The sequence below is a fragment of the Diceros bicornis genome, chromosome 39 (genome assembly GCF_020826845.1).
Source record: "Diceros bicornis minor isolate mBicDic1 chromosome 39, mDicBic1.mat.cur, whole genome shotgun sequence".
NCBI classification, from domain to species: Eukaryota; Metazoa; Chordata; class Mammalia; order Perissodactyla; family Rhinocerotidae; genus Diceros; species Diceros bicornis.
In genome coordinates this window covers 16,518,390-16,545,789 of record NC_080778.1, presented here as the reverse complement: position 1 = coordinate 16,545,789, position 27,400 = coordinate 16,518,390, and the positions used below count along the sequence as shown (strand labels likewise).

At 38.9% G+C, this 27,400-nt stretch overlaps 1 protein-coding gene across 3 annotated transcripts in view; it reads right to left on the bottom strand.

Annotated features, from left to right (window-relative positions):
• Positions 1–27,400, bottom strand: part of SYNE1 (spectrin repeat containing nuclear envelope protein 1) — a 430,148-nt gene that overhangs the window by 152,941 nt on the left and 249,807 nt on the right. Inside the window, exons 78-90 of one of the 3 annotated variants that reach the window (XM_058534130.1) lie at positions 27,101–27,319; positions 25,890–26,149; positions 24,379–24,544; positions 23,878–24,033; positions 21,558–21,710; positions 20,778–20,960; positions 19,798–19,935; positions 15,649–15,834; positions 15,350–15,472; positions 14,373–14,555; positions 12,825–12,968; positions 8,206–8,400; positions 6,998–7,138 (exon numbers count right to left, since the gene is read on the bottom strand). In XM_058534130.1, coding sequence (XP_058390113.1) covers positions 6,998–7,138; positions 8,206–8,400; positions 12,825–12,968; positions 14,373–14,555; positions 15,350–15,472; positions 15,649–15,834; positions 19,798–19,935; positions 20,778–20,960; positions 21,558–21,710; positions 23,878–24,033; positions 24,379–24,544; positions 25,890–26,149; positions 27,101–27,319 — 2,247 coding nt within the window. Of the gene's footprint in view, positions 1–6,997; positions 7,139–8,205; positions 8,401–12,824; positions 12,969–14,372; positions 14,556–15,349; positions 15,473–15,648; positions 15,835–19,797; positions 19,936–20,777; positions 20,961–21,557; positions 21,711–23,877; positions 24,034–24,378; positions 24,545–25,889; positions 26,150–27,100; positions 27,320–27,400 lie in introns of those variants that run through there. The other 2 variants (XM_058534128.1, XM_058534127.1) reach the window with 2 other exon arrangements.

Genomic DNA, 27,400 nt, shown 5'->3' with positions numbered 1-27,400 from the left:
AACTAAATGATCTATTTCCTAAACTGTTGTTTAATGTACTGATTAAAGTCTTTAATAATTTTAAAAAGTAATTAAAATAAAATTAAATCTATAGAAAGTCACTTTTCAGATATAGCCAGATCTTCAATATTTGTGAGTTCATTATTCACAGAAATTAATTTCAATATCTTAATATTAAATACGGGAAAATGTAATGGAGAAGTTAAAACTACTCTAAGAAACAAGTAACAAAAAAAAGTTTCCTTCTACTTGGTTCCTGGAAGTACACAAAAATAATCAAAGTGAATGATAAAAACTAGGCTTTTGAATTTTTTTATTTCTTGAGTTATAAGTAACATTACATATTTGATTAGTATTGACGATGGACTTTACTATATCAAAACATATAATTCATGTGTTTTCGACTGTTTCTACGGTTATTTATCTATATATTGATAGAAACTGAACTGGGGAGTAATGTTTATATTCTGGGGATTGCTATAATAAAGCTCACAGCTTCTGCAGTTGTACTATTGAAGAGAATTACGTTAATTTAAAACACCTGAGCGTTACTGATAGCAATGTGTTGGCAAGAAGCATGGAAGAAGGCGCCAGGCACCTGAGAAACCAACGTAATAGCAGGAAGGGGCCTGGTGTTTGGGCGTCTGCACAAGGGCAGAGCAGGGTTGTGTAGCAGAATGAGTTCAGACAGGAGTCTGACACCTTAGGATCGGATCCCAGTCAAAATTCTCCTCCGAAGTAGCTATATAACTGGGCAAGTCACTCACACCTCGAGCAGTGGTTCCCTCATCTGTCCAACATGGGGTGGTTCTGAGGGTTAAATGAAGTCATATTTGAGTGGCCATGAGATCTTCGTCCTGTTTTGTTGTTGTTGCTGAGGCTTCTAGATAAGTCCCCAACATTTATCGATGACATTGGATCATGGAGACTGGTTCCTCCTCATTCCTAACCTTGTCACCACCTTGAGCAGATTAATTGGTATTCTCAAATCCTTGATAGGCTCATATCCATTCCTCCTCACCCATTTCCACCCCACCCCGTCCTCCACACCCTCAAACACGACAGCCTGTCATGACTGAGGGGATCCACCCCAAGTGCACATTTAGCTACGTCTACAGTTACTTAAACCCTTCTCTTGCCAACACCTTTGTCTCCTCTGCCCCCTTCACCTCTGCCTCACCCACTTGGAAAACTCCAATTATGACTCAATTCAACTTTTCTTTCCAGAGTGCGTGTGTGCGTGCACGCATACACACACATACAAACACACAGTCGAAGCCACCAAGGAGACACTCCTGCAGCTTCTCAAATTTTCAAGTCTGTCTACATTCAGACTCATTTTGTGTGTGTGTGTGCGTGAGGAAGATTAGCCCTGAGCTAACATCTGTTGCCAATCCTCCTCTTTTTTGCTGAGGAAGATTGGCCCTGGGCTAACATCCGTACCCTTCTTCCTCTACTTTATATGTGGGACGCCTGCCACAGCGTGGCTTGATAAGTGGTGCGTAGGTCTGCGCCTGGGATCCGAACCTGTGAACCCTGGGCCGCCGAAGCAGAGTGTATGAACTTAATCACTACACCACCGGGCCAGCCCCCTCAGACTCACTTTTATCTCATGCTTGTCACTTTCTCTCCCACCTACTCCCAGAATCCCATCCACCTTTGCTTTTTCAAGGATCTTGGTCCATTAAAATCCTCTCCCTCTTCTTCCCCCTCTGTACTGACTTTCTCCTCAGTGTATCGAGTCAAATCTCCATCTGTAAACACCTACGTACACTCTTTCTTTTTTAATTTCTTTTCTTGCAGGATACCATATATTAGAAAAGTCCACAAATCACAATGTGTTGGATCATCACACACAGTCGTGATCCTCATTTCTTCCTTCTCTCCCTTTCGTCTCATAATCCAGCTTCTGAAAATGGTAGTTTTATGATACTTCACTTTTTCATCCTCAATCCACTTCTGATTACCCAATTGGGCTTTGATCTTAATGACTCCACTGAAATTGCTTTTGCCACTCTCATCAGCGGCTCTTTTCTACAGAATAAAATGATTTTTCAGTCCTTGTCTTTCTTGACCTCTCAGTCACATTCAGTACCACTGACCATCGTTTTTGGGAAACTTTCCCTTTAATCTCTCTGTGCTCTTCCCAGCTCTCTAGTCATTCAATCTTTCTCTTTTGTAGTTTGTTTTTTCCACTCACTCTTAAATATCGGTGTATTTATAAGCTCCAGACTCACATATCCATTTGTATGTGTATATCTCTCAGGCTCTTCTAACTCAACATTTCCAAAAAAAAAAAAAAAAACCATCCAGGATGAGAAATGAATTTACGAAAAAAAGATAAGGCATAATCCATCCTTCAATAAATGGAACTTCTACTCACTGAAGCTGTAAACTTGGGGTTTATTCTCTATTTCTTCTCTCCCTTACCACCCACTGCTTATGTAAGGATGAAATTCTATTGACACATGCCTTTGCCACAGCACTGACTACAGCAACAACTTGTTAATTGCCAGGTCACAAACCGGCAGACTGCAGGCTGCCTCCGCCTTGCATACATTTAGCTTGGCTTATGCAGTGTTTTAAATTGTTGAAGATTTCTCGCCATTAAAATAGGGAGATTTCATAAGAATCCAGATTCGCAGGTTGTCTGGCAAACCAGAAGGTATGTAAGACTGGACTCTGTATCCACATGGCTACAGTAATTCTAATGGAGGAGAGGCTGCCTCATTTATGTGAGGGGCTGTCTAGCTCTCTGCAGTCCCCCAGCTGTTTCTTTCACTTACATCACCAGCCTGTGCCAGGCATCAAAATGTGCAACTTCTGCCCCTAACTACTTCCCTGGCTCTGAATTTGTCCATATCCATTCTGCTGTCTACATTGATCCAGAAGGATCTGCTCTAAAACTCATTTCTGTACATATCTTCTAGTTAAATTCCCTCGATGGTTAACTATTAGCTTCTGGATAATGTTCAAATTCTTTTGTGTGGCCTTCAAGGTCTTTCATGATGTGTTTCCTGCATTCCTCTCAGCCTCATTTCTCCCCCCACTCCTGTAATTGGAGTGTTTCTCCAATTATATTATTTGCAGCTGCCTTGATAGGTCATTTTCCTTCCTGCCCCCACACCTTCCTACCTGTGGTTCGTTCTGCCTGAAAAACTTCTTCATGTCACTCTAGTGTACTCCAACTACCTAACTTGTACTCTTTACTTAAAACCAAAGGGCGCATCCTTGACCCACGCTGACCTCCAGCCTGGTTTAGGGGCTTTCTCTATGTCCTTCCTTAACACTCAGAGTTTCTGCCATAGCACTTGTCCCTCTATTGTAATTACTTGGCTGCTCTCACACAGACTGTGAGCTCCTTCAAGACTGGAGAGGGGCCCTAATCTTTGATCCTGACCATGTCTTGGAGTGTTTGGCAAATAAGAGGCCAGCAAATACGACCCTAATGAATCATACGTGTAAAAGCACTTTTGTAAACTTTATTTTATACAATGGAAGGGAGTACTCTTACTGTCCACAGGAAAAGCAAGAAGTTGCTTTACATGTAAAAAATTTCAATTAAATATTATAAATAAAGGAGGCCCTCAAAAGAGCTAGAATAAAATAAATTTGTTACCAAAAAATCTTTTCTCTGGCTCTTTTGTGGGTGTGTGTTTGTGATCATGAGTGTGCATTTGTATGGCTCAGGCCTATGAAACAGGAATGACAACTGGTTTCTTAAAAGGATTTGAAAATAAATCACGTTTTGTAGATGAATAACTTGGATCTATTTGAGGACTACATAGATTCAATAAAATAAAATAACCAGTCCTATAAAGTAACAACTAAATAAAGGCAGTATTTGGCGTAGTGAGGAATCACCATTAGAAATATGTCTCTTGGGGCTGGCCCCATGGCCTAGTGGTTAAGTTCGGCGCACTCTGCTGTGGCGGCCCGGGTTTGGTTCCCGGGCGCAGACCTATACCACTCGTTGGTGGCAATGCTGTGGTGGCGATCCACATACAAAATAAAGGAAGACTGGGCACAGATGTTAGCTCAGGGCAAAAACTTCCTTAAGCAAAAAGAGGAAGATTGGCAATAGATGTTAGCTCTGGGCAAATCTTCCTTAGCAAAAAAAAAGGAAGAAAGAAAGCAAAGAAATATGTCTCTCATTGTTTATGTGGCTAAGTTATGAGAGTTATTATCCAGGAGATTCCTAAGGAAATAAATTTGGGAAATTATAGCTACTGTTTGATTAGCATTTTCCAGTTTAAAAAGTACTTTTGTGATTAACATCATATTTAACTTTCACAATTCTATGAATTAAGTAGCATTGCTTCCCATTACAAATGAGGGGACTGGGGGACTTCCCAGGTACTTTCAGCTTAGAGGAGGAAGAGCTGGGATCCATCCCGAGCATGTGACTTGGAGCCCAGCATTCTATCCATTACACTGTCGCTCTCTTCAGACCTCTGCTTCCCTCGATGCCTCAAGGAGCTGAAGTCTTGGCTTGCTTCTAATAGGATCAAGAAGCCTGCAGCAAATTCCGGAGCTGCCTCGTTATTTCTATCCTCAAGTAAGCTCCGTTATTATCACATTTCAGCTAATAGCTACTGTTGGAGACAGAACACATGGACTGTGGGGGGAATCAGTTATATAACGGGGGTCTCCTTACAGAAGCGGCGAGCACAGCGCCTTTTTATAACAGCTGCGATTTTACAAAGCAGTTCTATCTGGCTGCTCCTTGAAACAGCTGTGCACATTCTGTACAGTGTTCTGAGTCTGCAAACTGGAATTTATGGGGATTCAGTCTTAAGAGAAAATTTTGTGAATTCAGTGCATCACAGGCCATGTTGTATATTTGTTCATTTTCCTCTGACTTATACTATAGTATATTACTGTACAAGAATAACTTGTGTCCACAATGATGGTGTTGGTTTGTTTGAGCAACATCAAACATAATACTTTTGCTTTTTTTTTTTTTTTGTGAGGAAGATAGGCCCTGAGCTAACATCTGCCAATTCTCCTCTTTTTGCTGAGGAAGACTGGCCCTGGGCTAACATCCATGCCCATCTTCCTCTACTTTATATGGGACGCCGCCACAGCATGGCTCAACAAGCAGTGGGTGGGTGTGCGCCCGGGATCCGAACCTGTGAACCCCGGGCCACTGCAGCGGAGCACGAGCACTTAACCACTTGCGCCACCGGGCCGGCCCCAGTACTTTTGTTTTTTAACAGCTTCCTCTGAGTATAGCTGTCTGACATAAACTAAATAACATTTTTTCCTAATTTGTAGTATCACATATAAGTATGTTAGGTTAACAATGTGATTTAATTGATATTTTCCGATGATGGGGGACAGGTGTCAAAATGGGATTAAAACAAAGCATAATCTCACTCATAATTTTAGGATTTGATTGAGCTTGACAGTTAAGGTAATCATAATAAAAACATTTGCATATTTTATCATATATAGGGCACTTTTGCATGTACATTGGAAGACACTTTACAAAAAGTAGCATCGAGACTTATAATTTTAGAAAAGGAATCTTCTTCCCACAGTGTTAGTCTCAAGGCCAGTGTTTATTGCTCAATTTGAAAATTTTAAGAACACTAGGCATATTATGTAAGATAAATTTTTCCTATACAATAAACAGCTGAAAATAGCCATATTTCTCTCATTCTAATAACATCTGTGACCGCAGGGAAGAAGACATTGTCAAAGAATGAATAATTCATACTTTAAAATCAGAATTTAGAGAACAGTCTCTCAAATCCCCCAGAGTGCAGTGAACTTCTCCTTTTTTGTTATGTTTTAATTTCCTCTCATCACTTTTGTTATTATTCATCCCACCTCTGCCTTTCTCTCTAGACTGTAAGGTCCTAGAGGGGAGGGGCCCCTGCTGTCTTCTTCTTTGTCGCCCCTCTGGGACCCAGCACAAGACTTCTTGCCAAGCAGGTGCTCAGAATGGATCTGATGAATGAATGAACTGATAACTTCCCTACAGCTATAGATTTTTACCAAGAGAACTGTTTTATCTAAAGGTTTCATCAATTTTATTTTCCTTTTTTGGGAGAAGGGGGGTTCTCTTTATCATAGAAATCCTATTTTGAATCCTTCTGCTTTAAAATAAAAACAATATGATTGATTTGTAATATAGCTTATATTTACTCTGCTCAATGTTTCTTTCTTGATAATAAATTTCAATTTCTTTGAACACAAATAATTTCGCAGTAACATACTTAAAATTTTTTTAAAGTTGTTTTAGCTAAAGAAAAAAGTATTATTTAACATGCATTAAAAATTTTTGGTTATTGTAAAAGCATCTTTTGGATTTCTATCCAATATTTTTCATGAAATCTTTTGACATATTTAATTTAGTACAATCCATATTTAATATAACGTACACTAAAAGGTACCTCATAACAACAAAATATCATCCCCATTTCACAGGAAGTAAAGTTTAAGACTATTGAAAGACAAATAAGAAAACTCAAATCTACTTAGGCATTCCAATATATATGCTGGCAGACAGCCCTTATATTGGTTGACAATTAGTAAATAAAGAAAAAGTATGATTTGGTGAACAGAAGTTTTCCATCTTCAAAATCTTAGCTGGTAAGTGTTAAAACTATGTTCAATGATCAATGAATGTGAAAATAGCAATAGAACCATCTTATCTTACAACAATGATACAAACATTTCATCTTCTGTCAGGATGCAGTACTCCATTAGAGACAGTTGTTAGAAACTAAAGCCATAATGCCTTAAAACAGGGCTTTCTCCAGCTATAATTTCCATGACCTAGTTTTTGCTCATCTCACTGCCCGAAGCCCAGGAGAGGAGATGATGTGTTAAGCCAGTAGTGGTCTTACATGACAATCACACTATCACATTTAATGGTGTGTCCCTCAAAGTCTGTGATCATACCCACGATCTAATAAGAACAGAGAATGGAGTCCTGCATCCATCCAGAGATTGTAGCTAAAGGGATGCAATGCCAAGTGGGTGGTACCTGGTTAACAGAGGCATCTGTATTAGCCACAGGTGAAGGGGAGCGACAGGCAGGTGGAGAGGAGATCTCACTGTTGGTTCCCTCCTCCCCAGACTCCTCAGTGACAGGTGACAGCAAAGTGTGACAGCGACCTGCAGTCATCTGTCACATAAAATGTAGCCCAAAGGACATTAAAATCAGTTAGCTATGTTAACCAGACCTGGTCAGGCACAGGTCAAAACAGAGATATTACATAACAGAGGTCAGAATTACTGAGACCCAATTTACAGACAAATTCCACGTTAGTATTTAAAACTTTTGTCCTCAAGTGAATAAGACGCTAGAGACCATTTGTAAAACAAACAGGGATCAGGGGTGCATATCACATTAAGAGTTTTATTGTAGATTAAATATTTCTTTAATTTATTTTCCTTTTCTTGATTGTGTCTTTATAAATAACTAGAAAAATTATGAATCATACAAATGAGGGAAGAGTCTATGGAACACAGTTGAGTCTTTTGTAGACATCTTAAATTCCAAATATTCTAGGGAGATACATGCACCCAAAGTAATATATTGCCAAAAGAGTCCAGGTGTGATTATACACTTGGAAAATATGCAACACTGGAAAACACTGAGTTGCCAAAATAATGGATGCATTTTAGATGCAAAGTGATGGAGAAATAATGTTGCAGATAGAAATTAATGGAACTTACTGATTTTAATCCAAAGCTAAACTTTGGACTTTCTATTTTCTTATTTTTCTAATAATCTGTTTTCTTCTATATTTTATTAAACATTTATACAACACAATACACAAACACAAAATATCTCATCAGCCAGTGTTTTAGCTTGGAAAACACACAAAAAAATATGTCGCATGATTCTCCCAGCCCTCAGAAAACTAGAAAACTGTGCAAAGGAATTTTTTTGAAGCTCAGAGCCTCTCAGTGTTATTGCCCAATTGTAAACAAATGCAGGGCCGACCTTTGGCATGTTAAGTAATTCAGCAGTCTCAAGCAAATAGCTTCATGTCAGCTGTCACTGTTTACAGTGTCAAAGATTGGCCTCGGCCCAAATGTAGTCAGAGAGTTCAGGAGACTGTTCCTCAAGTCCTGATCTGCAAGAGAGAGCACTGATCCCTAAAATAAGCCACGAGAGCCACTGGCCAGAGTACAACCCAAAGAGCGCGCCGGCGCCCAGCAATCCCGGCCTTGACCCTTACTCACCATGACCACAGAGGGGTGGGCCGAGGTCGCGGGGAGGAGCTCCCCGTCCAGCTCCTCCGTGCCCTCCGCCAGCCCCTCCACCTCGGTCACCGTCAGCAGCATGGTGGCGTGTTTGGCTTTCATCGTCAGCATCTTGCACTTGGAGTTCAAAGAGGCGATCTGCTCCTGGTAGCCCTTGATTTTCTGAGCCAGCTCCTGGGGAAACATTTCCCGCCCGCCCCCGTGTGTCAGAGCAGCATCAGAAGGAAACAGAACTAGCAGCGTTCATCTTCCTCCAGGGGTGGCCAATGAGATCACAGAGCTGTGCCAGACGGCAGCAGCGGCGGAGAGGCAGGATGTGCACTGTGCAAGCGAGCTGCCTGCAGCGCACCCAGCCAGACCGCAGCGCGGCGGGCCGGAAGAGGCGCTGGGAGCCAGGCGCTGGGGCCGCAGGAACTGCCATGCGGCCGGCGGATTCTAATCCGGGGAGATGCCCCATGTGGGATTGGAATTGACGTAACACGAAGCACTGGCAACTTTCTTTCAAATGCCTAAAGAATCTGAAATTGCCAGATGGCTCCTGCCATGGAAATTAGGTCATGTGGTGACGACAACTACAAAAAATGCGATGCTCAGCTCTTACCATCCTGAATATATCAAACAGAGCAGTCATCTGTTACAGACAGCCTCGCAAAGTCAATTGCTTGTCAATTGCTGTGACCCCAGGGGGTTGTTATTTCTAGATAAGCTAAATGTGACATATGAAACCTTAATTATTCATGCAGATGACTTCCCAAATAAAATTGTGTACACTCATCAAATTTTCCCTCACATACTCTATCATGCCTCAAATGTTTCTGATGCTTCAAACTAGACATTTGAACATGCATTTCAGTACAAATTTGTCTTTTAAATTCATTTGTTGTTGAAAAAATTTGTTTTGAGAGAGAGAAGGTTTAAAGCTTTTTACCAAAAGCTTATTGAAAATATATTCTGGACAGCACATAGCTGTTAAAAAATTCTAAAATATTAAAATTCTAAAAAAATCTAAAATGATAATTCTAAGATATTAGTTACACTTTCTTTCTTAAGAGATATACACATCTTTAAGAAAATGAAGATGTATATTCCAAAACATTAATCCTAAAAATACAAAACCATTATTCTTTTCTATTCCTTTTATTTGGCTTCTTTGCCTGAAAAGCTGTCATTTACTGTTCATACAGAACACATTTGGTGACAAAGACATTAAATGCCAATGTCTTTAAAATGATAGTGTCTGTGTATACATATACGTACATACATGCACATATATGCGTGTATATGTGTATATACACATAGTATCATTTTAAAGACATTGACTTTCAAACTACAGCTCTGAACTTGAAATTCAGAAACAAAGTGGAAACAATACCAAAAATGGTATTTATGTGTCTATATGCCATTTTGTTATTGTTGTCATTTTGTTTTCTTTCTCCCCTCCCAATCAAAACTGACTCAGTGGAAAACAGTCCAGCAGAATTCAGCCAGTAGCCTGTCTACTTCTAGTATAGTACAAGAGTTTTTAAAGCAAGGATTTAAAAAGTAGACATCATCGCTTCTTTAGGGCGGCAGATACTTAACTAAACCTCATAGGGTTTTTAAATTAGTGATTAAATAGCTATTTACTACATCTGGCCTAGTGCCTAACACGTGCTCACTCTATTATGATTAGTTAACACACACATATGGAAGACATCGACCAGCTCCCTGGACTCCTTGAATTCTGTTTTCATAGGTCAAGTCATTGAGCCTTCTTCAATGGCTTGCCCCACTGGGGTAGCTTTGAGGAATCTTTGTGAAGTGGAGTTAGTCTTAGCCCTTCTACTCTGTGTGCCCGTATGGGTGGTCGTGGCCCCCTGCTGACAAAGGTGAGCCCCTACAAAGGTGTGCCCACACTGGCAGCAAGCGCCCATTTCCTAAATCGGAGTTCTCAACTTTATTGTGCATAAAACTCAGCTGGGTCGTTTGTTAAAAATGCAATTCTGGTCTCCACTCCCAAAGATTTTGATTTATTAGGCTTATGAGAATCTGCATTTCACAGTTATCTCATATGACTCCCTTGGAGAAATAGCGCTCTAGAACTTTCTTCTGTGAGAATAAACCTGCCCATATCCCATTGCTTTGTGGGTTGGTGGTCAAATTCACTAAATAAAAATGGAGAGCTCATGGACTAATGTGTTCCCCATTCTCAGGAAGCATATGTATTTTTAATTTTTACTGGATATTTCTGAAAATGATTATAAAAGATGAGTATAAAAGTGGGACTTGCAGGTACAGCGGCCGTTCTGAGGAAAGCTGCCCTCTGTGTGCAGCCTCCTGCACTCAGATCACACCATCCACGTCAAGTGGAAAGCAAAGACGTCTGAGTACTCTCGCCTGAAATTTAACAGTGGCAAGATAATTTTTTCAAATTAAATGCAGCCTTTGAAAAATTACTGAAAAAGACATGAATTCCTTAGAAATTAATAAATGATCAGTTATTTTTGAGTTAAAGTTATCTGTACGGAAACTAGACTCACCTCAAGATTGACATTCCATTAGAAGCAGACTGAAAATACAGGAAAAAGCACTCTTCCGAACTTTTATGTTATCATAAATCAGGCTCTTTCCCTCAGCACTTTCCTTCCTGTGTTTGTTTTGTACATACAATGAAGCTCACCCAGGACTATGTCATCATTAATATGGAAATGTATTCTAAACCGCATGACAAAACAACAAATATCTACACTGATGTTTAGAACTGGGAGGAGAAAATGTGACAAAATGAACAGATCACTGAACAGGAGCCAGGAGGACAGCCCACCGCTGACCGTGCTGAGAGCTGGCTCTGTGACCTTGGGCAAGTCATTTATTTTCCTGGACCATCATTCTTGTGTGCAATGAGGTAGCCCAAATAGTTTCTGCTACCCTGGAAACATCACAGAACTTGGAGCCAAAGATACTAGATTAGAATCTGGTTTCTATCAGTTACTAAATTTGGAAGCTCAGGAAGTTATTTAAAAAAAATCAGTTTCTATATTTTCTAATCAGTAAAATGGGGGGCCAGCCCCGTGGCCTAGTGATTAAGTTTGGCATGCTCTGCCTCGGCGGCCTGGGTTTGGTTCCCAGACGTGGACCTACACCACTGGTCTGCAGCTATGCTGTGGCAGTGACCCACATACAAAATAGAGGGAGATTGGTACAAATGTTAGCTCAGGGTGAATCTTCCTCAGCAAAAAAAAAAAAAAAAAAGAGAGAGAGATGATAAATAAAAATCCTTACCCCACAGGGTTGTTATAATAGATAATGTAAAACTACTTTGTAAATAGTTTTTAAAAACTTTAGCAATGATAGTTATTGTTATTCTAGACAAAATTAAAATAAATATTTTCTGTACTATGATAAAAAAGTTGTTACCACAAAATTCTGGATCTTACAAAATGGGATTAAAAATAGTTTCAAGATATTTTTGTAATATACAGTCTAATGTATGTTATAGAAATAGTGGTTTCAAATATTTGCATAACATATTTTCATTTAACCAATAGCAGAAGAGAAATAAATACTTAACATAGATGATATCTACAGTGTAGGAGTAAGTGTAGGTGGGATATTTATTTATATTATTTTGTAAATCATATATAAATGTAAGTGATGATGCTTTGGATGTGTAATAAATTAAAGAATTGAATTTAGAGAGGGGCGTGGTGAGATTTTCCATCCTTAAAAGGCAACAATTGAATCTTCTGAGAGTCTCTGTACAAAATTTGGTTTAGAAAAATAGTTTGTTGCTGTTATGACAATAGTGTTAAAAAGAGCAAATGGAAGGATAAACTAAATGTCCATCCTTGGCACAGAGAAGACACCCTTCCTTAGTCATTTACCAAAATTCATGATGCTATGAGCCGGTTCCCAAGGGAAAGAGTAAATGTGACCTATACAGAACTTGACAGTTCAGAAAAGGAAATTCACTGCTAGGTCAATGGGCTTGAACACTTAAGATCTCTGATCTCTGAGACCACGTCTGCACAAGGGGTGTCCAAGTCCTAAGGTCATAATGATGTGAAAGGAACAAGGAAGGACGCATATTTGAAAATGGGGAAGAGCTACCAGACACAATCTGGAAATTAGCAAAACAAACAACATGGGCCATTCTCTGATTTTGGTGAAAGAAGCTGAAATGACCCATATTTGAAGGAGCAAATGACTTTTTTTTTAAATATGAAACATCCCTTCTTTCTAAAGAGGGCGGTCAACATAGCAAGACTTTGAGCATTGCAATGTCTTGCAGGCTTTCAATACAGAGAGTAGACTGAGTTTTAGTGTATTAACTGAGAATTCTGGGTGCAGGAGACAGTCAGTGGGTCCTGGTTGAGATAGGTCATGAACACCGTGTAAAGAGGTTCTGTAACCAAGGGGAAGATTCATGTTACCGGGTCTTAAAAGGATCAGCAAAAATAGCCCTCAAAAGGCAAACTCAGCCAAAGAGACTGCCCAAAAACTGAACACGTTATGTGCCAGACGGGAGGAACATGTCTCTTTCAATTGCCAGAAACCAATCACATATGCTAATCAAGCCAGTGGCCTGCCCTCAGCATTCACCTGTATTGCTGTCTTACCTCGTGCCGAGAAATCTGGGCCTGCAGCTCCTGGATGTTACTGGTGGCCACAGGCTGGTCCTCAATCTCTCTGTGAGCTCCTTCTATAAGCTCCTGGAGGTGCTGCATTTCTTGCTCATATTGTTCATATTGGACCACAGCCTCCTGTGAAAAAAAACAACACCACATGATTATCTTTCTACATCAATAACTGTGTAAGTGATGCTGTGCCGCTATTTGCCAGACTATAGTGTTAACTCCTATCTACTTGTATGCCTAGGGAATAAAGAAATGATGGGTAAAATCCATAAATGATTCATATCCTCAACTTTACTCAGATATTTCAGAGCCTCCTCTCTAAAATATTTTGCCAAAATTATTGATGGACTCAAAATAGTTAAGCGGTTAGATCCTTTCTCTTCTCCCTAATGGTACTATCCTAAAGATGGCAATGTCTTAGTCAGAACACAGTGGGAAGCAGTATGAAAAACATGATTACTTCATTTTTCCATCTAAGCAATGCTGAATATATATTTAAGGCACTTAGCTAAGGACTAGAGTAGGGCATTAAAAAAATGAATTAAGTATGACTTCTATCCTCAGGAATTTACTGTCTGACAAATTACAGGATAGAGCAAGGATAGTTGACCAAATAGACCATTAGCAATTTAATAGGAGGATATGGATGCAGTTTTTGGATAAAGCAGATGAAAGCAGTGGAAAGGAGATATGAGGCAAATAGTATCATTTCTTCCTAGTAAGTGATTCTTCTCTTATTAGGTGAAGAGACTTTGAGTTACACTTGGATGTACTTCTCAGGCAAGAAAATGCATTTAGAACCTCCAGAAGCTGAAATAGGAAAAAAAAATTCTGTAAATTATGCTAGCAGTAAAGTCATATTGCAAGGTTCTAGATGATTCTCAGATGAATAATAAGAGATAAAAATATATGATTGAATATAAAATTAACCTTATTTATTTATTTATTTTCTGAGGAAGATTCGCCCTGAGCTAACTTCTGTTGCCAATCCTCCTCTTTTGTTGCTTGAGAAAGATTTACTCTGGGCTAACATCTGGGCCAATCTTCCTCTATTTGAGCTAACTTCTGTTGCCAATCCTCCTCTTTTGTTGCTTGAGAAAGATTTACTCCGGGCTAACATCTGGGCCAATCTTCCTCTATTTTATATGTGGGTCGCTGCCACAGCATGGCTAATGAGTGGTGTAGGTCCACGCCTGGGATCTGAACCTGCAAACCTGGGCCTCTAAAGTGGAGCGCACCGAACTTAACCACTACACCACAAGGCCAGCCCCCCTAAAATTAACCTTTATAAGTAGTTCTTCATAAAAAAAATCACTAAAAGATAGTTTTCACCAAAGGATATTTTTTAGAGCTTTCCCCAGGCTTTTGTGGGTGATCCAAATGATAGCATTGCATCTCCTCATTTTATATAACCACAAGAATCTGTCAAATTTAACACTCTGGATGTATTTTGATGGCTGAGCCCACACAACGCTAAGAAAAGACGTCCGTGACTCATTTGCTCTGCTCTGCTGGCCCCAAAGCACGTGCCTGCATGATGTTGCACTGCTGGATGGCCGTGTGCTGGAGCCGGCTGGCCTCCTCCTGCAGGTGCAGAGCCGCGTGGCAGAGCGGCAAGTTGGTGACCACATCCTCAGGGATCCGGAGTGCGCTCTGGGAGATCTGCACGGCATGGACCTTTGGCTTGAGTGACTCCATCTCACACAGCAAATGCTGAAAGTGGGAGTTCATATTTTATATTTTATAAAATATTTTAAAATTCTATATATATTTTTTTAAACTTTATTTTTTTTAATTTTTTTTCCCCAAAGCCCCAGTAGATAGTTGTATGTCATAGTTGCATATCCTTCCAGTTGCTGTATGTGGGACGCGGCCTCAGCATGGCCGGAGAAGTGGTGCGTCGGTGCGGGCCCGGGATCTGAACCGGGGCCACCAGTAGCAGAGTGCGCGCGCGCACTTAATCGCTAAGCCACAGGGCCGGCCCTAAAATTCTATATTTTAATAGTTTATTTCATAAGCAAGAGACATTTACAAAACTACAGCTCTGTCACAAGTTATAAACATTTTCCAAGGAATATTTTTTTAAAATAATGCATGCAGGGCTAAGACTATAACTGAGCTTAGAAATCATTTGTTCCAACTATCTTCTATTTATTTATTTATTTTTTATGTAAGCATCTTTTTTTTTTTTTTTTTGCAGGGAAGGATTCGCCCTGAGCTAACATCTGTTGCCAATCTTCCTCTCTTTTTTATTTTCTCCCCAAAGCCTCCCAGTGTGTGGTTGTATATTCTAGTTGTAAATCCTTCTAGTTCTTCTCTGTGAGCTGCCCCCACAGCATGGCCACTGACAGACGGGTGGTATGATTCCTTGACTGGGAAATGAAGCTGTGCTGCCAAAGTGGTGAAAGCACCGAACTTTAACCATTAGACCATCTGGGCTGGCTCATAACTACCCTCATTTAAAAATATAGTTCGCCACTCATTTTCCCCGAGTTGTTTTTGCTTACCTGTCGATGAGAGAGTTGCTCCTTGAGACTAAGACGTCCAACTTCTGGAGAAGTCAGGGTTGTCTGGGCTTGCTCCAAAGCAAATTGTAAGTTTTTTAGCTCTGTTTCAAATTTTTTCATATCCTGCAGAGGCAGTACAATATGAATGTCACTATATAATATAAGCACTAGAAGTCCAAAATCATAGGTGAAGAATAACATCAGTCAAGAAGGCACATCAGAGGTGAGCACCATATCTCCACTATAAAAGCACCATTTTTTTTAATGATAGACTTTAAATTAAAAAAATTTTTTTTTACCTTGGCAGCATCATGGAGATTCTGCAAACGAATTTTGATCACCTGCCGCAGCTCCTCAGTCTCTCGTCCCAGTGCTGCCACTTGCTGAGACATGTTTTCTGTACAGTACACACTAGCGAGGCACTGTAATTTCTCAGTCATTGCTTCCAGGTCGCTGTGAATTTCTTCTGATTCTTCTAGCATGGTCTAGAGTGAATGGTCAAGATTCGTGAGGTTGGTAGGTAGGTGGAGAGTTATAGGTAATCGACATGGTGTGGTGTAAAGACCATCAGAATGGGAAGAGAGGAGGAGATGTAATTCACACTTCCCATGTGCACTGTGTAGGTTCTGTGTCTTATTGTGTTTAACCTTCACACTTCTGTGCCTGCTCCCCACCTACTGTTATCTTCATTTCACGGAAAAAGAAATCAAAGTTCAGGAGCTGTAAACAATTTGCCGAGGCCACATGTTACTAAGCGTGGGACCCTAAGGCTCATGCTCTGTCTGCCACCCCATGCTATTCCCTGCTGAGGGTCAGGACGAGAGTATTCCAGCAGTGCGACGCTCTGACACATTGGGTACTTTCATAGGGTCGCTCGACCTACCTTTTCTCATATTTAAACTAAAGATGTTCAGCTCTGATATTCTGTATCTAAGAGGTAAGCACATATTGATCTAAGAATTGAAAATAAGACAAGAGCATTACAAACGAGCCAAAAACCTTTGATCACTTGTTTTAACAGGATAGTACCTCCTCAGGATCCAAGAGGAATAAAACACAGTCCTCGTGACTCAGGAGAATATCATCTATTGGACTAATAATAATACAAATGGATTAATAACCACATAATATGCATTATATGAGTAGAGTGAAGGAGAAAAAAGGGTTGAGGATGACAGAAATGAGACATGCTATACTACTTGCAGGAGGACTGGAAGAAGGTTTCTTGGAAGAGTCATGTCTGAGCTGAGTCAGAAGGATGTTTGTATTTTGACAGACAGGGAGGAAGAGGAAAGACATTTCATGCTGAGGGAACAGAATAAGCAAAGGCACAGAGGTGAGTGAGCACAAAATGTACAGTTCCTTGGGTGTGTGATGGATAAAGAGGATAAATGGGAGATAGGACATTATTCTTAGGCAGTAGATCCTTGTTTTTAAAAATAAAGTATATTTTTCCTCACAAGGAATGTCATATATATATAATATATATATAAAGCTTGGAAAATATTGACAATATAAAAAAGAAAAGAAAATATTCTATAATCCCATACCTCAGAGATAACTTTAAGTAAGAGATACTGCTGTTGCATTTGGGTATATTTTTTTAGGTAATTGAGATCATAACATACCTACAATTTTCCATCTTCCTTTTTGACCTGACATTAGACTGCATGCGTTTTCTTTCCATGCACTGTTTTTGGGTAAACTCAGTCAGATTTAATTCCTAAGGCAGACACGGGAGAGCTCCCTGAAACGGTGTCTACAGGCTGAGTTCTCTCCTGAGGGTCTGTGTGAGATAACCACCAATTCCTGCAGTCTGTCCTCCTGTGTCCTTCAATGCACTCAACCCACCCAACGGCCCAAGTCATAAAACCTGGGAACCGTCCTTGACTCCTCTGTCTCTTTCTCCCGCATCCAGTAGTCTCCAAGCCTGGAATTCCAGCTCAGTGATACTCTTTGACTTGGTCTTCTCTCAACCTCCAAAGAGAGGCCTTGTCATTTCTACTGGAATATTGAAACCACCACCTATGTTATCTTACCTTCATCAATCTGTTTTCCACAGGCTGCTAAGTCATCGTTCTAAAAATACAAGTCTGAACTTGTCACTTGCCGGCAGAATATCTGTGAAAGGCTTCAGAGTGACTTTAGGATAAAGTCCAAGTTCTTCACAGGCTTTCAGGCTCTGTCTTTTTCTCATCTCTTTATTCTTGTCTTTTATGCCTCTTTCCAGCTCCCTCCAGACCTCCTCCTCATATGGCACCCTCCCGTGCACCAAACAGAGCGCCCCTCACTCTCACTGCTGGGGTTTCAACATGCGTTTTCATCTAAAACACATTCCCCAACAGGCAGGCTGTGTGTCTTTCAGGACTCAGCCCAAAATCACCTTTGCCTAAGAAGGCTTCCTTAACCTTCCTTTCCAAACCCTGGCAGTCTGGATGGAACACCCACCTGCGGGTTCCTTTAGCACCAGAACCCTTAATCCCTGCACTTATCACACTGTATTGTAATTGTCTAGATCTGTCTCTCTGTCTCCTTCCTACTGTTAATTAACAACTCCCTGCGGCAGGCACAGGGAATATTCTTGGATCCCAAATTCCTAACAAAATTCCTAGCTTTGGAAAGTACTCTATAAATGTCTGTTGAATAAATAAACAAATGAGTGCAGGAGGTATTTTATTAAAAAAAAAGCCTTCAGTCATTTTAAAGACTACTTTATATTCCATTATAGCCAAAAATTTACTTAAAAAATTATTTGTTTTCTTTAAAATTCCACTATAGTTATTAATACTGCATAAAATATTTTCTACATTTTGGATTATAGCTTTAGTAGAGAGTCCAAAAAGTAGAATCAACAGGTCAGATTGGTACCATTTTGATGATCATGATTTTTTTTTTTTTTGAGGAAGATTAGCCACGAGCTAACATCTGTTGCCAATCCTCCTCTTTTTTTGCTGAGGAAGACTGGCCCTGGGCTAACATCCATGCCCATCTTCCTCTACTTTATCTAGGACACCACCACAGCATGGCTTGATGAGCGGTGCCTATGTCTGTGCCAGGGATCCGAACCTGTGAACCCCAGGCCGCCAAGGCAGAGCACACGAACTTAACCGCTATGCCTCTGGGCCGGCCCCCATGGATGATCATGATATATTTTGCCAATTGTTTTTCAAAGAGATTTTACCAAGTTACCAGTAGCGTTTGAGAGCTCTCACTTCCTTAGACATGAACTTTTAAAGAATCGTGTTAACCTGATAATTAAAATGTTCTCTCTCTTTTAAATTTGCATTTCTAGATGTCTAAGGAGGTTGAAGATTTTTTTCATTGTTTACAACCGATTGTAACTTAAGTCTTGTCTGTTAATATATAAGCATATCCTCCAGCAGAAGACTGGAGTTGTTTAAGAAAGATTTCTTGAGAGGAGTGTGCCAGATTGATTAGCGAAGATTGCAGATACAAAGAAACCAACAAGGAGCCTGTTAAAGCATCCCAAGAAGGAGAAAATGAGGTTTTGATCTAGAACCCTATCAACTGGAATGGAAAAAGGGATGGATTCAAAAGACATGAATATACATAAATCAGAATAAAAGAGAGAACATTTGAAACACTTGAGGTTATCCATGTAACTTAAATAAAAGTCATTCTGTATTTTATTGCAAGACTCTTAGATATCTGTATCTAATTCAAGGCTAATCATAAAAGGATGAAATAATTTCCTGGATGATATGACCGAGAGAAAACTTCAGAGGAAATGAAGTAATGTGGCCACCACGGGATGCGGACTCATGGCTCATCCCCAGCTGACCCCTACCTCCCATGGAAGGCCAGACGACTGAGACCAGGCAGAAGGCTGAGATGGAGGGCCATGAGAGCTCTTACTGAGTATCCACCTGCCAGGTAGTGTGCTTAATGTTTACATTATATGTTAAACCATTTAACTCTCATAATAATTCTGCAATACAAATATCATTTACATCTCCATCTTATATATGAGAAGAGCAAATTCAGAGAGGCAAAGCAGTTTGCTCCAAATCACACAGGCCTAAATGGCAGAGCTTGGTTTTCCCATCAGCCTCTTTCTACATGTCACTACATCTCTTCATGGGAAAGAATTTCCCACCATATCGCTGCATATAATTGTTTCAAAGAAGCTGCAAAAAACAACAGAAAAAGAGTCCTATAGGGCTGATTATTTTTGGTCTTGGGGAAGGGATAATCTAGGGGAGATAGAGGATATTTCTTTATTTATACAGTCCTAGGAAATCTCTTAGCAAACCGTCTGCAAAACAACTGGACAAGTTGTTAGGGCTACCTTAGCTTTCGTTTTATCTGGCACCTGCAATAATTTTACAGTAAACCTACATCATGGCCCTCTAAATGTTGCCCGTCTAGCCAGTTAAATCAAATTGCTCTCTTAGTTACTCTTTGAAAACTAATTTTCCCAAAGTTACCTGATGTGAAACGTACTGTTCCCGAAGTTGGTTTGCAGAATTCCATGCAATCTTTCCGTGTACCAAGATTTTAGCTTTGTCAATCCACTTCAAAATTAATTCAAGCATTTCATTGTATTCTTCTAAATGGGATGCTGCCTGAAAAATCACCAAAATTCAGATAACAAACGTAAACTCTGCTTCTTGAGCTAGAAATAAGTCTTCTCTCTCTCTCTCTCTTTGGATACAATAATCCTAGGAGTTGATCGTTATATCTGTGATATTTAAAGGTATCCTGAAAAATCATTTCCTTGTTGAAAATCTGTCAAGGACTTCCCAGTGACTTAGGATAAAGTCCAAGTTTTTAATATGTTTGAATAATCTGTCTTTTAAAGAATTCTCTACTCTCATTTCTTCTTCCTCTATCTAGCTCCCCTCTATTCCTCCCTCCTTCCATACTCCACCCTCAGTGAGTAAGAAGGTGGTAGGTGTGGATTATAGCATGCCAGGTTTCAATATTATAATTCATCGGTTGCCAAATCCTAATTTATCTTGTCTGTGATTACAGAAAAATACATTTGCAAAAGTTCAGTCTATACTTGATGATTATGATGGATGTGCGACCTAAACGTATTAAGTAAATGCAAACTATTATACATAGAGCTTACTTTAAGATACTTGAATTTACCCCATATTCATTTTATAAAACACGTTAATGGATGAGTATTCATTTTACAAAATACTTCTCCAGTTTACAAAACATTCACCCCAAAAGTCCATTTTTATGAGCACTTTTGTCAATGAATTTATACTATGATTTGATATAAAATAAAGGCAGGTTTATGTGTAAATGTTAGGAACACAAGTGTGGTACGAAAGAAGCTACACTTAAATTACCCTCATCATTGTCAATATTATCTTCCTATTTATTTTCAAAAGAGAAAAACAGAACATTGAATTTCTGCCTTAGAGATTTTTGATTACTGGCCTGGAACACATACCTGAGTGAGCTTGGAGAGCCGACTCTCAGCCTGTCTAATGGTCTGCTGGTGAAGTTCAGTCAGTTTTCCTACCTTCTTTGCCAGTGGCTTACCCAGTTGGCTATTCTGTTCCGAGAATTTCTGTACTGCTTCATCTAGTTCCATTAACTTTACTTTACAGCCATCTAATTCCTCTCCTAGTACCTAGATAGTCACCGAAATGAAGGAACATTAGACCACAGAAAACCAATTTCTCTAGATTTTCCGAGATCAGAGGATTATCTTTTAAATGATTTTTGTAAAGAATAATTCTGCTATCATCAGGTCATTTCTGTTTCTTTGGTTGGAAAGGCAGAACAAGAAGTTTTGTAACTCTGCTGTTTATTTCCTATGAGGCTGAGAGAGCTAACATTTTCCTCCTGCCCCACCCAAAAAGGATTAGTCACTTCACTCAGCAGAGTGAAAACACAGATTTAACTACCAAGAACATCCTTCTTTTTGGAATTTATATACTTGTATTCCTAAATCATTATTTAGTCCTTTGACACTCTTCCCCATTACCCACACATACATGTAAATTTATTAATACAGTTCGATTGTAATGAGAAATTATACAACAGAAGTAAACCTATGCTATTACATTTATAAAATTTCTTTACTGCCTGCCTTTACTCCCTGGTTTTAATGAAGCTTGCTAATCAAGAAAGCTTTTTTCCCCCTATATCCTCAAAATAAACTAACTCCAAAAAATATTTAATTTATTCATGAGCACCCCTTATATTTCTGCATCTCCTTCCTTACCTTTTGGTCAGTTTTAGCTTGAACTAAATTATCTGTCTTTGCTCTCAGCTGAGTTAGAATAGTTGTGAGATCTTTGGCGATCTTCTGAATTTGCTGGCTGAATTCCTGGCTCATGGCCCTGTTCTGTTCAACTTCTTTTACTTTGTCTTGAATCTAAATAATCAATGAGAACAGCAAAACCAACCATGGTTAAAATTGTATAATCGATACTAAAAACCTCAAATCTTGAAGTGTTGACGAAAGACACTTTAGGTCGTCAACACTGCTTTGGCATGGATCTGCTTCGTCAAACCAGCCACATACTCTCACGAACTCTCACGGCTTTCCATGCAGCCCGACTTCCCACCATCTCGATGCATTCACTGCACCTCTTTCTGCTGCTATTTCAGCAAAGGAATAAGCAATGCATGCACAATGATTCACTCCCAAATGTTTGCAGAATACTCATTATAGATTGCAGTGTAGACAGCTGAGTTTGAATCCTATCTTCTCCATTTACTAAATTTGTAACCTTGAGCACACAAACTCCTCTAAGGCTTTTCTTCATAAAATGGAAAACTCTTCCAGATAATTGGAGGCACACGGACTTGTTTCCAAGTACCTTTTCATAAGTAGCTGTTAATGATCTGTTAACTCTTTTTCTAACTTTCCAATTACATCCTTATAGTACAACAAAAAAGCATTAAGCACACCCAATGGGAAGGAAGGTGAACAGTTGACATTTACAAGTTTCTAATGGCTTTGGTTAGATTTAATAACAAACATTCATACTTTTGCTTATAATAAATGCTAAAGAGAATATGGTAAAAAAAAATGTTTTCTTTATATAAATGAAAGGCCTTAAAATCTCTTTAAGTTCTGGGATGTAATGTACAGCATGGTGACTATAGTTAATAATACTGTGTTGCATATTTGAAAGTTGCTAAGAGAGTAGTTCTTAAAAGTCCTCATTACAAGAAAAAAAGTTTTTGTAACTATGTTTGGTGTCAGATGTTAACTAGACTTATTGTGGTGATCATTTTGCAATATATACAAACATCAAATCATTACCTTGTACACCTAAAACTAATATGATGCTATATACTAATTATACCTCAATAAAAAAAAATCTCTTTAGTAGCAAAGAAACACGCCATGAAAAGAGTACATTTTTGGCTTTCATTATTTTCAGTTGAGTGCCAACACAAATGGAATCATTGTGAATATTTCTATCGTGGGGAAATTTCTCCAGAGAAAAAGAAAACTTAAATTTGAACTTTTTTTTTTAAAGATCTGAACTCAGCAAGTCAACTTTCCGAATAGACTTTCCAACGTCTAAGAAGAAAAACCAAATAGGCCAATTAAATACTTAAAATAGAAAATAGTATTTTACTTTAGGTCAAAATCATGATGCAGTAGAATTGAATTTTCATGAAATTTTTTAAATGCACTGCATCGTATAGTGGAGAGTCCAAAAAATACAGCACACTCATATGAATTTTATAGTTTCTACAATGCAATACTGCTTCCCATTTCGTGTAGTAGTTCAGAATTAGGAGCATATCTTCTCCTTGTCCCTTATAGACTGCTTTTAACTAAACTGTGCCTTAGCATTATGCCACCAAGAAGGCCCTAAAAACCCGTTATGTTTCCATACAGATGCTACTGAAGCTATTTTCACAACATGAAAGTGTGTCCCCTTTATGAGACCAAAGATAGACATCTCCCCCTTGTCTCAGTACTGTGAATGACTATGTATCTCTTTGTTAAAAAATAAAGATTTGTTTTAAGATTTACAGACATGGATTATGTTTCACTCCTTTCCTTGGTTGTTTAGAAGTTAGAATTGAACTGATGGGCCCTCCTCTAGAGATGTCATGGGACCCTCCAGCAGGCATTTGAGGTAATAAATTCATCCCTGGTTTGACTTTATTTTTTCTATTTTGATTTTCCCTTTCTTCAAATATCTTCACCTTCTTATATCTTGCTGAACTACTGAAATGAAATAACAGCTAAAAGAGTACCTGGCAGACTCTGGGTACTCAATAAATATGTGTCGAATACATGAAATGTATCTTTTTGTTTGTTTGTTTCTTTAAGTCACTTTTTTTGGAAAAAGGTGAGGGAAACAGATAAATAATCTTTAATTGTATGACATTATTGTTCATTTCTATGATGATCTGATATGTTTCTTGCCTGCAAATAAGACCTCTAATTTAATATTATTGTTTTATACTAGTCTGTTTTTTAACTCTGTTTCCATGAAGACATGATTGCAAAAATCAAGAGGATTGAGCCTATCAAAGAATGGACAGGCACTCTTTCTTGACCGTAGGTTTACCTGATCATAAATAGTTCCCAGGTCCAATGCCACTTCAGCCAACTGAAGGGAGAGCTCAGAAGGTAATATAGTATAAAGACCCAGGTACTTATTCTTCTGTTCTTCAGCTGTTTTCTCAATGTTTTGTCGGTGATTTGTGGCTTCTGTTAGGAGAATCTGAAGAAAAGATCAAAATAAGAAACTTCTAGGAGCCTGATATGGAAATTGAATTTTACATGTACAGAGACAAGACTATGTATTGTTCATCAAAATATGATTAAGTGTGGAATTAGAGGAACACATTTTAAAAAAACCAAACTTTTCCTTAGTCTCTGAATAGGAAGCATGTCCACGTTATACAGAACAAAAGAAAGTCTCATGAAATAATACTAAAAGCGTTTTATATAAGACATTTCTGAAAAATTTTAATTCAATACTTCATTGAATATAAACAAAAGTGTCTGATTAAAATCAGGACAATTTTTTAAGTGATGGGTATAGGGAATGAGGAAAGTTTTGTACCTGAAGTTCTTCAAGTTGAGCATCTATTTCTATTGTTGGATTCCCCAAATATTCCTTTGTTTCTTGAACCCAAGATTTCACAGCATTGATCTGAGTCTCCACCACTTCCCGCTCCCTCAGCTCTTGCTTTACCATCTTTCCATGATTCTTCACTTTCTCCTGCATGCTTCAGAAACATCGAAGGGAGAAAGCAGAAGTGGATTTGAAATGAGCGGAACCCCCTAATACAAGACGACATTTTATCAAAAAGACTTAAAAAAAGTGAAACCTTGTATTTTTTTTTTTTTTTTTGGCCAGGAAAGACACTTCTCCACAACTATCAGATAATTTTCAGTAACACAAGCTTAGTTTAAGTGTAACAGAAGAATATACATCATACGAAGCAAGTGATTTATCCCTGGAAAATTGAGAATTGACACACTCCCATGCCACTAAATTGCAATTAATTTTCCTCTCTAAAATAACCTGGAGTTTGTTTGATTATTTATTTCTTCTTTGTAAATCTACTCCAATGCTGCAGAATCATCAGCATTGAAAAGTAATGTGTAACTGAAATATTTGTGGCTATTAGAAACCAGTCTTTAAATAAAGAATCACGCTTTGGAAATTTTACAATTAATAATGTTCGACATCCCAATTTGTAAGTCTTAATTTGAATTGACATAAATTTGGTAAAAAAGTTTAAATAACTGAAGTCAGATTATCCTAAATTCTGAATGTAGGATATGCGTGAGTAACATTAGTTAATACAGGAGTCAAACGATCTATGGACATTTCTTTTCTCACCCCATAAGTGAATCAGGCTGGTATGTCATTCAGATTAACTTTCTCTTTCTGTTAAGTTCACTGCCATTAAATGGCTATTATTTACCTGGATTTTGGTATCATCCTTGCTCTGATCTCTTTGTTATCTGATTTAGTGAATGAGTTATCAAGCTTTATCAAAACTAAGTTCTCAATAACTCTCAATTGTTTACCTTTCAAGCTTCATTTCTCATGATTTGCCCCATCACCCAACAGTTCCCTGAAAATGACATGCTTACTTCCAAGTTTTCTCAGGTGCTATTCCCTGGTTTGCAAAACTCTCCTCCTATGTTACTGTCTAGCTCAAGCCTGCTCAGTCTTCAGCTTAAATCCCTCTTCTGAAGGGAAGCTTTCCTGGATTCCTCCCCCAGGTTAGTTGCCTCTGCTTTGTATTCCCTTAACACTCTTTCCATGGCTTGACCTAAATGGCTTCGTTAGTTGTCTGTCTCTGCTGCTTGACTGTAAACTGCATGAAGGTAGAGATTGAATCTGTTTGGTTCATTACTACATTTCTAAATAATACTAGGTAAGTATTTGTCAGATAAATGATTGAAGAGTTAAGAAAAATGAAAGGCAGAGATGATGGGAACAGATCCCCACATTTTTAAGGCAGCATGATGGAGCACCCCCAGACTCTAATAGCACACTTATCCCCTTGGGTCATGGCCAAGTTTAGTAACCGAGAATGAGAGTAGGTGTGTAATTACTTCAGGCACCGCTCTTGCATTGCCACGATTTCCTGCATGATGGGTGGCTCTGCTCCAGAGGATGGCGTGGCCCCATCCTGGAGCATGCTCAGTGCTTGCTGCCTCAGCATGCCTAAGGCCGACTGTTGCTGTGCCAGCTCCGGAATGAATGCGTCATGATGTTCGAGAAGAGTCAAGAGTTCTGCTTTTGAGGCTTTCTCTGCAGAACTTCCTGGTAATTTATCTTGCAGCTGATCAACCATTTCAGTGGCTTTTTTAACCTGATGACAAATGAACAGATTATGAAGCTCAAAAATAAATAAACTGAAAAAAATAGAGCAATTCCAATAAATGTCACATTTGACACCAACACATCGAAGTACATTAAAGATAATGGTGGGGCCAGCCTCAGTAGCCTAGTGGTTAAGTTCGGCATGCTCTATTTTGGCAGCCCGGGTTCGGTTCCCGGGCATGGACCTACACCACTCATCTGTCGGTGGCTGTGCTGTAGTGGCAGCTCACATACAAAAAGAAGAAGATTGGCAGTGGATGTTAGCTCAGGGCAGATCTTCCTCAGCAAAAAGAAAAAAAAAAATGATGGTATAAACTCTAAATTTCCAGAAATGAAAACCTGAACAAACTTCTTAACATGAAAGGAAAGACCACCTCTATAATTCTGAGTTTGAAGCTTTAATCTCAAAATATCAGGGCAATCAGAAACTGCATAACACAGAAAAGGGTTTTCTTTTTTTAACTAAACAGACAAATGAAAACCTGTTCCAATATTTAAGTTGACATGAATGTGTGCCTTTGTATAAAGGAAGATGTGGCTTAAAACATTGAGCCCTACTTAAAAGATAGAAGGAATTAAATATAGGATTTGGGAAATGAGTTAAATTCCTGCTCTTTTTTATGCCAAAGACAAAATATTTTGTACTTTTCCAGGGCCAGGTGAGAAAGTTTCACTAAGAGCCTAGCAAATGGAGTAAAGTGGGCTTATCCTTTCAAAATTTAATTGCTTGGTTTTTTAATTAAAATAATTGGACCCTGACTTGTTTTTTTCATAATTTTGTTTCATAATTTTGTTTTCTTCTCATTCAAATAGAGGTTTTAAAAAAAGGCTTTTTACTTTCATAAGGCCGACTTTAAAAAAGGAGTAAAATACTGCTTTTCAAAATATATTATCATCAGTGAGGAACTAATAATTTGAGCCTATCAATAGTGGAAAGTACCTTATTGTTAAAGTTCTTCCACTCATCCACTGCATCTTTTAGTATCTTCTCCTGGTCCTGGGCCACAGCACGGAGACGCGTCCAGCGCTGCCAGACAGTGGTCATCGACCTGCTGATGGTTGCTTTGCTCGCATCATTTCCGTTTTTTTCCAGTTGTGAAGCTTTATCCTCTAGGCTCACAATTTTCTCATGAAAAGAGTTAACTACTGACACCAAAGCCTGGGGTGGTGGAGGAGAAGAGAGTGGTTAGGGGGAGACATGAATTTTTCAAAAATTCTACAGATTTTGGTAAAGCCCAAA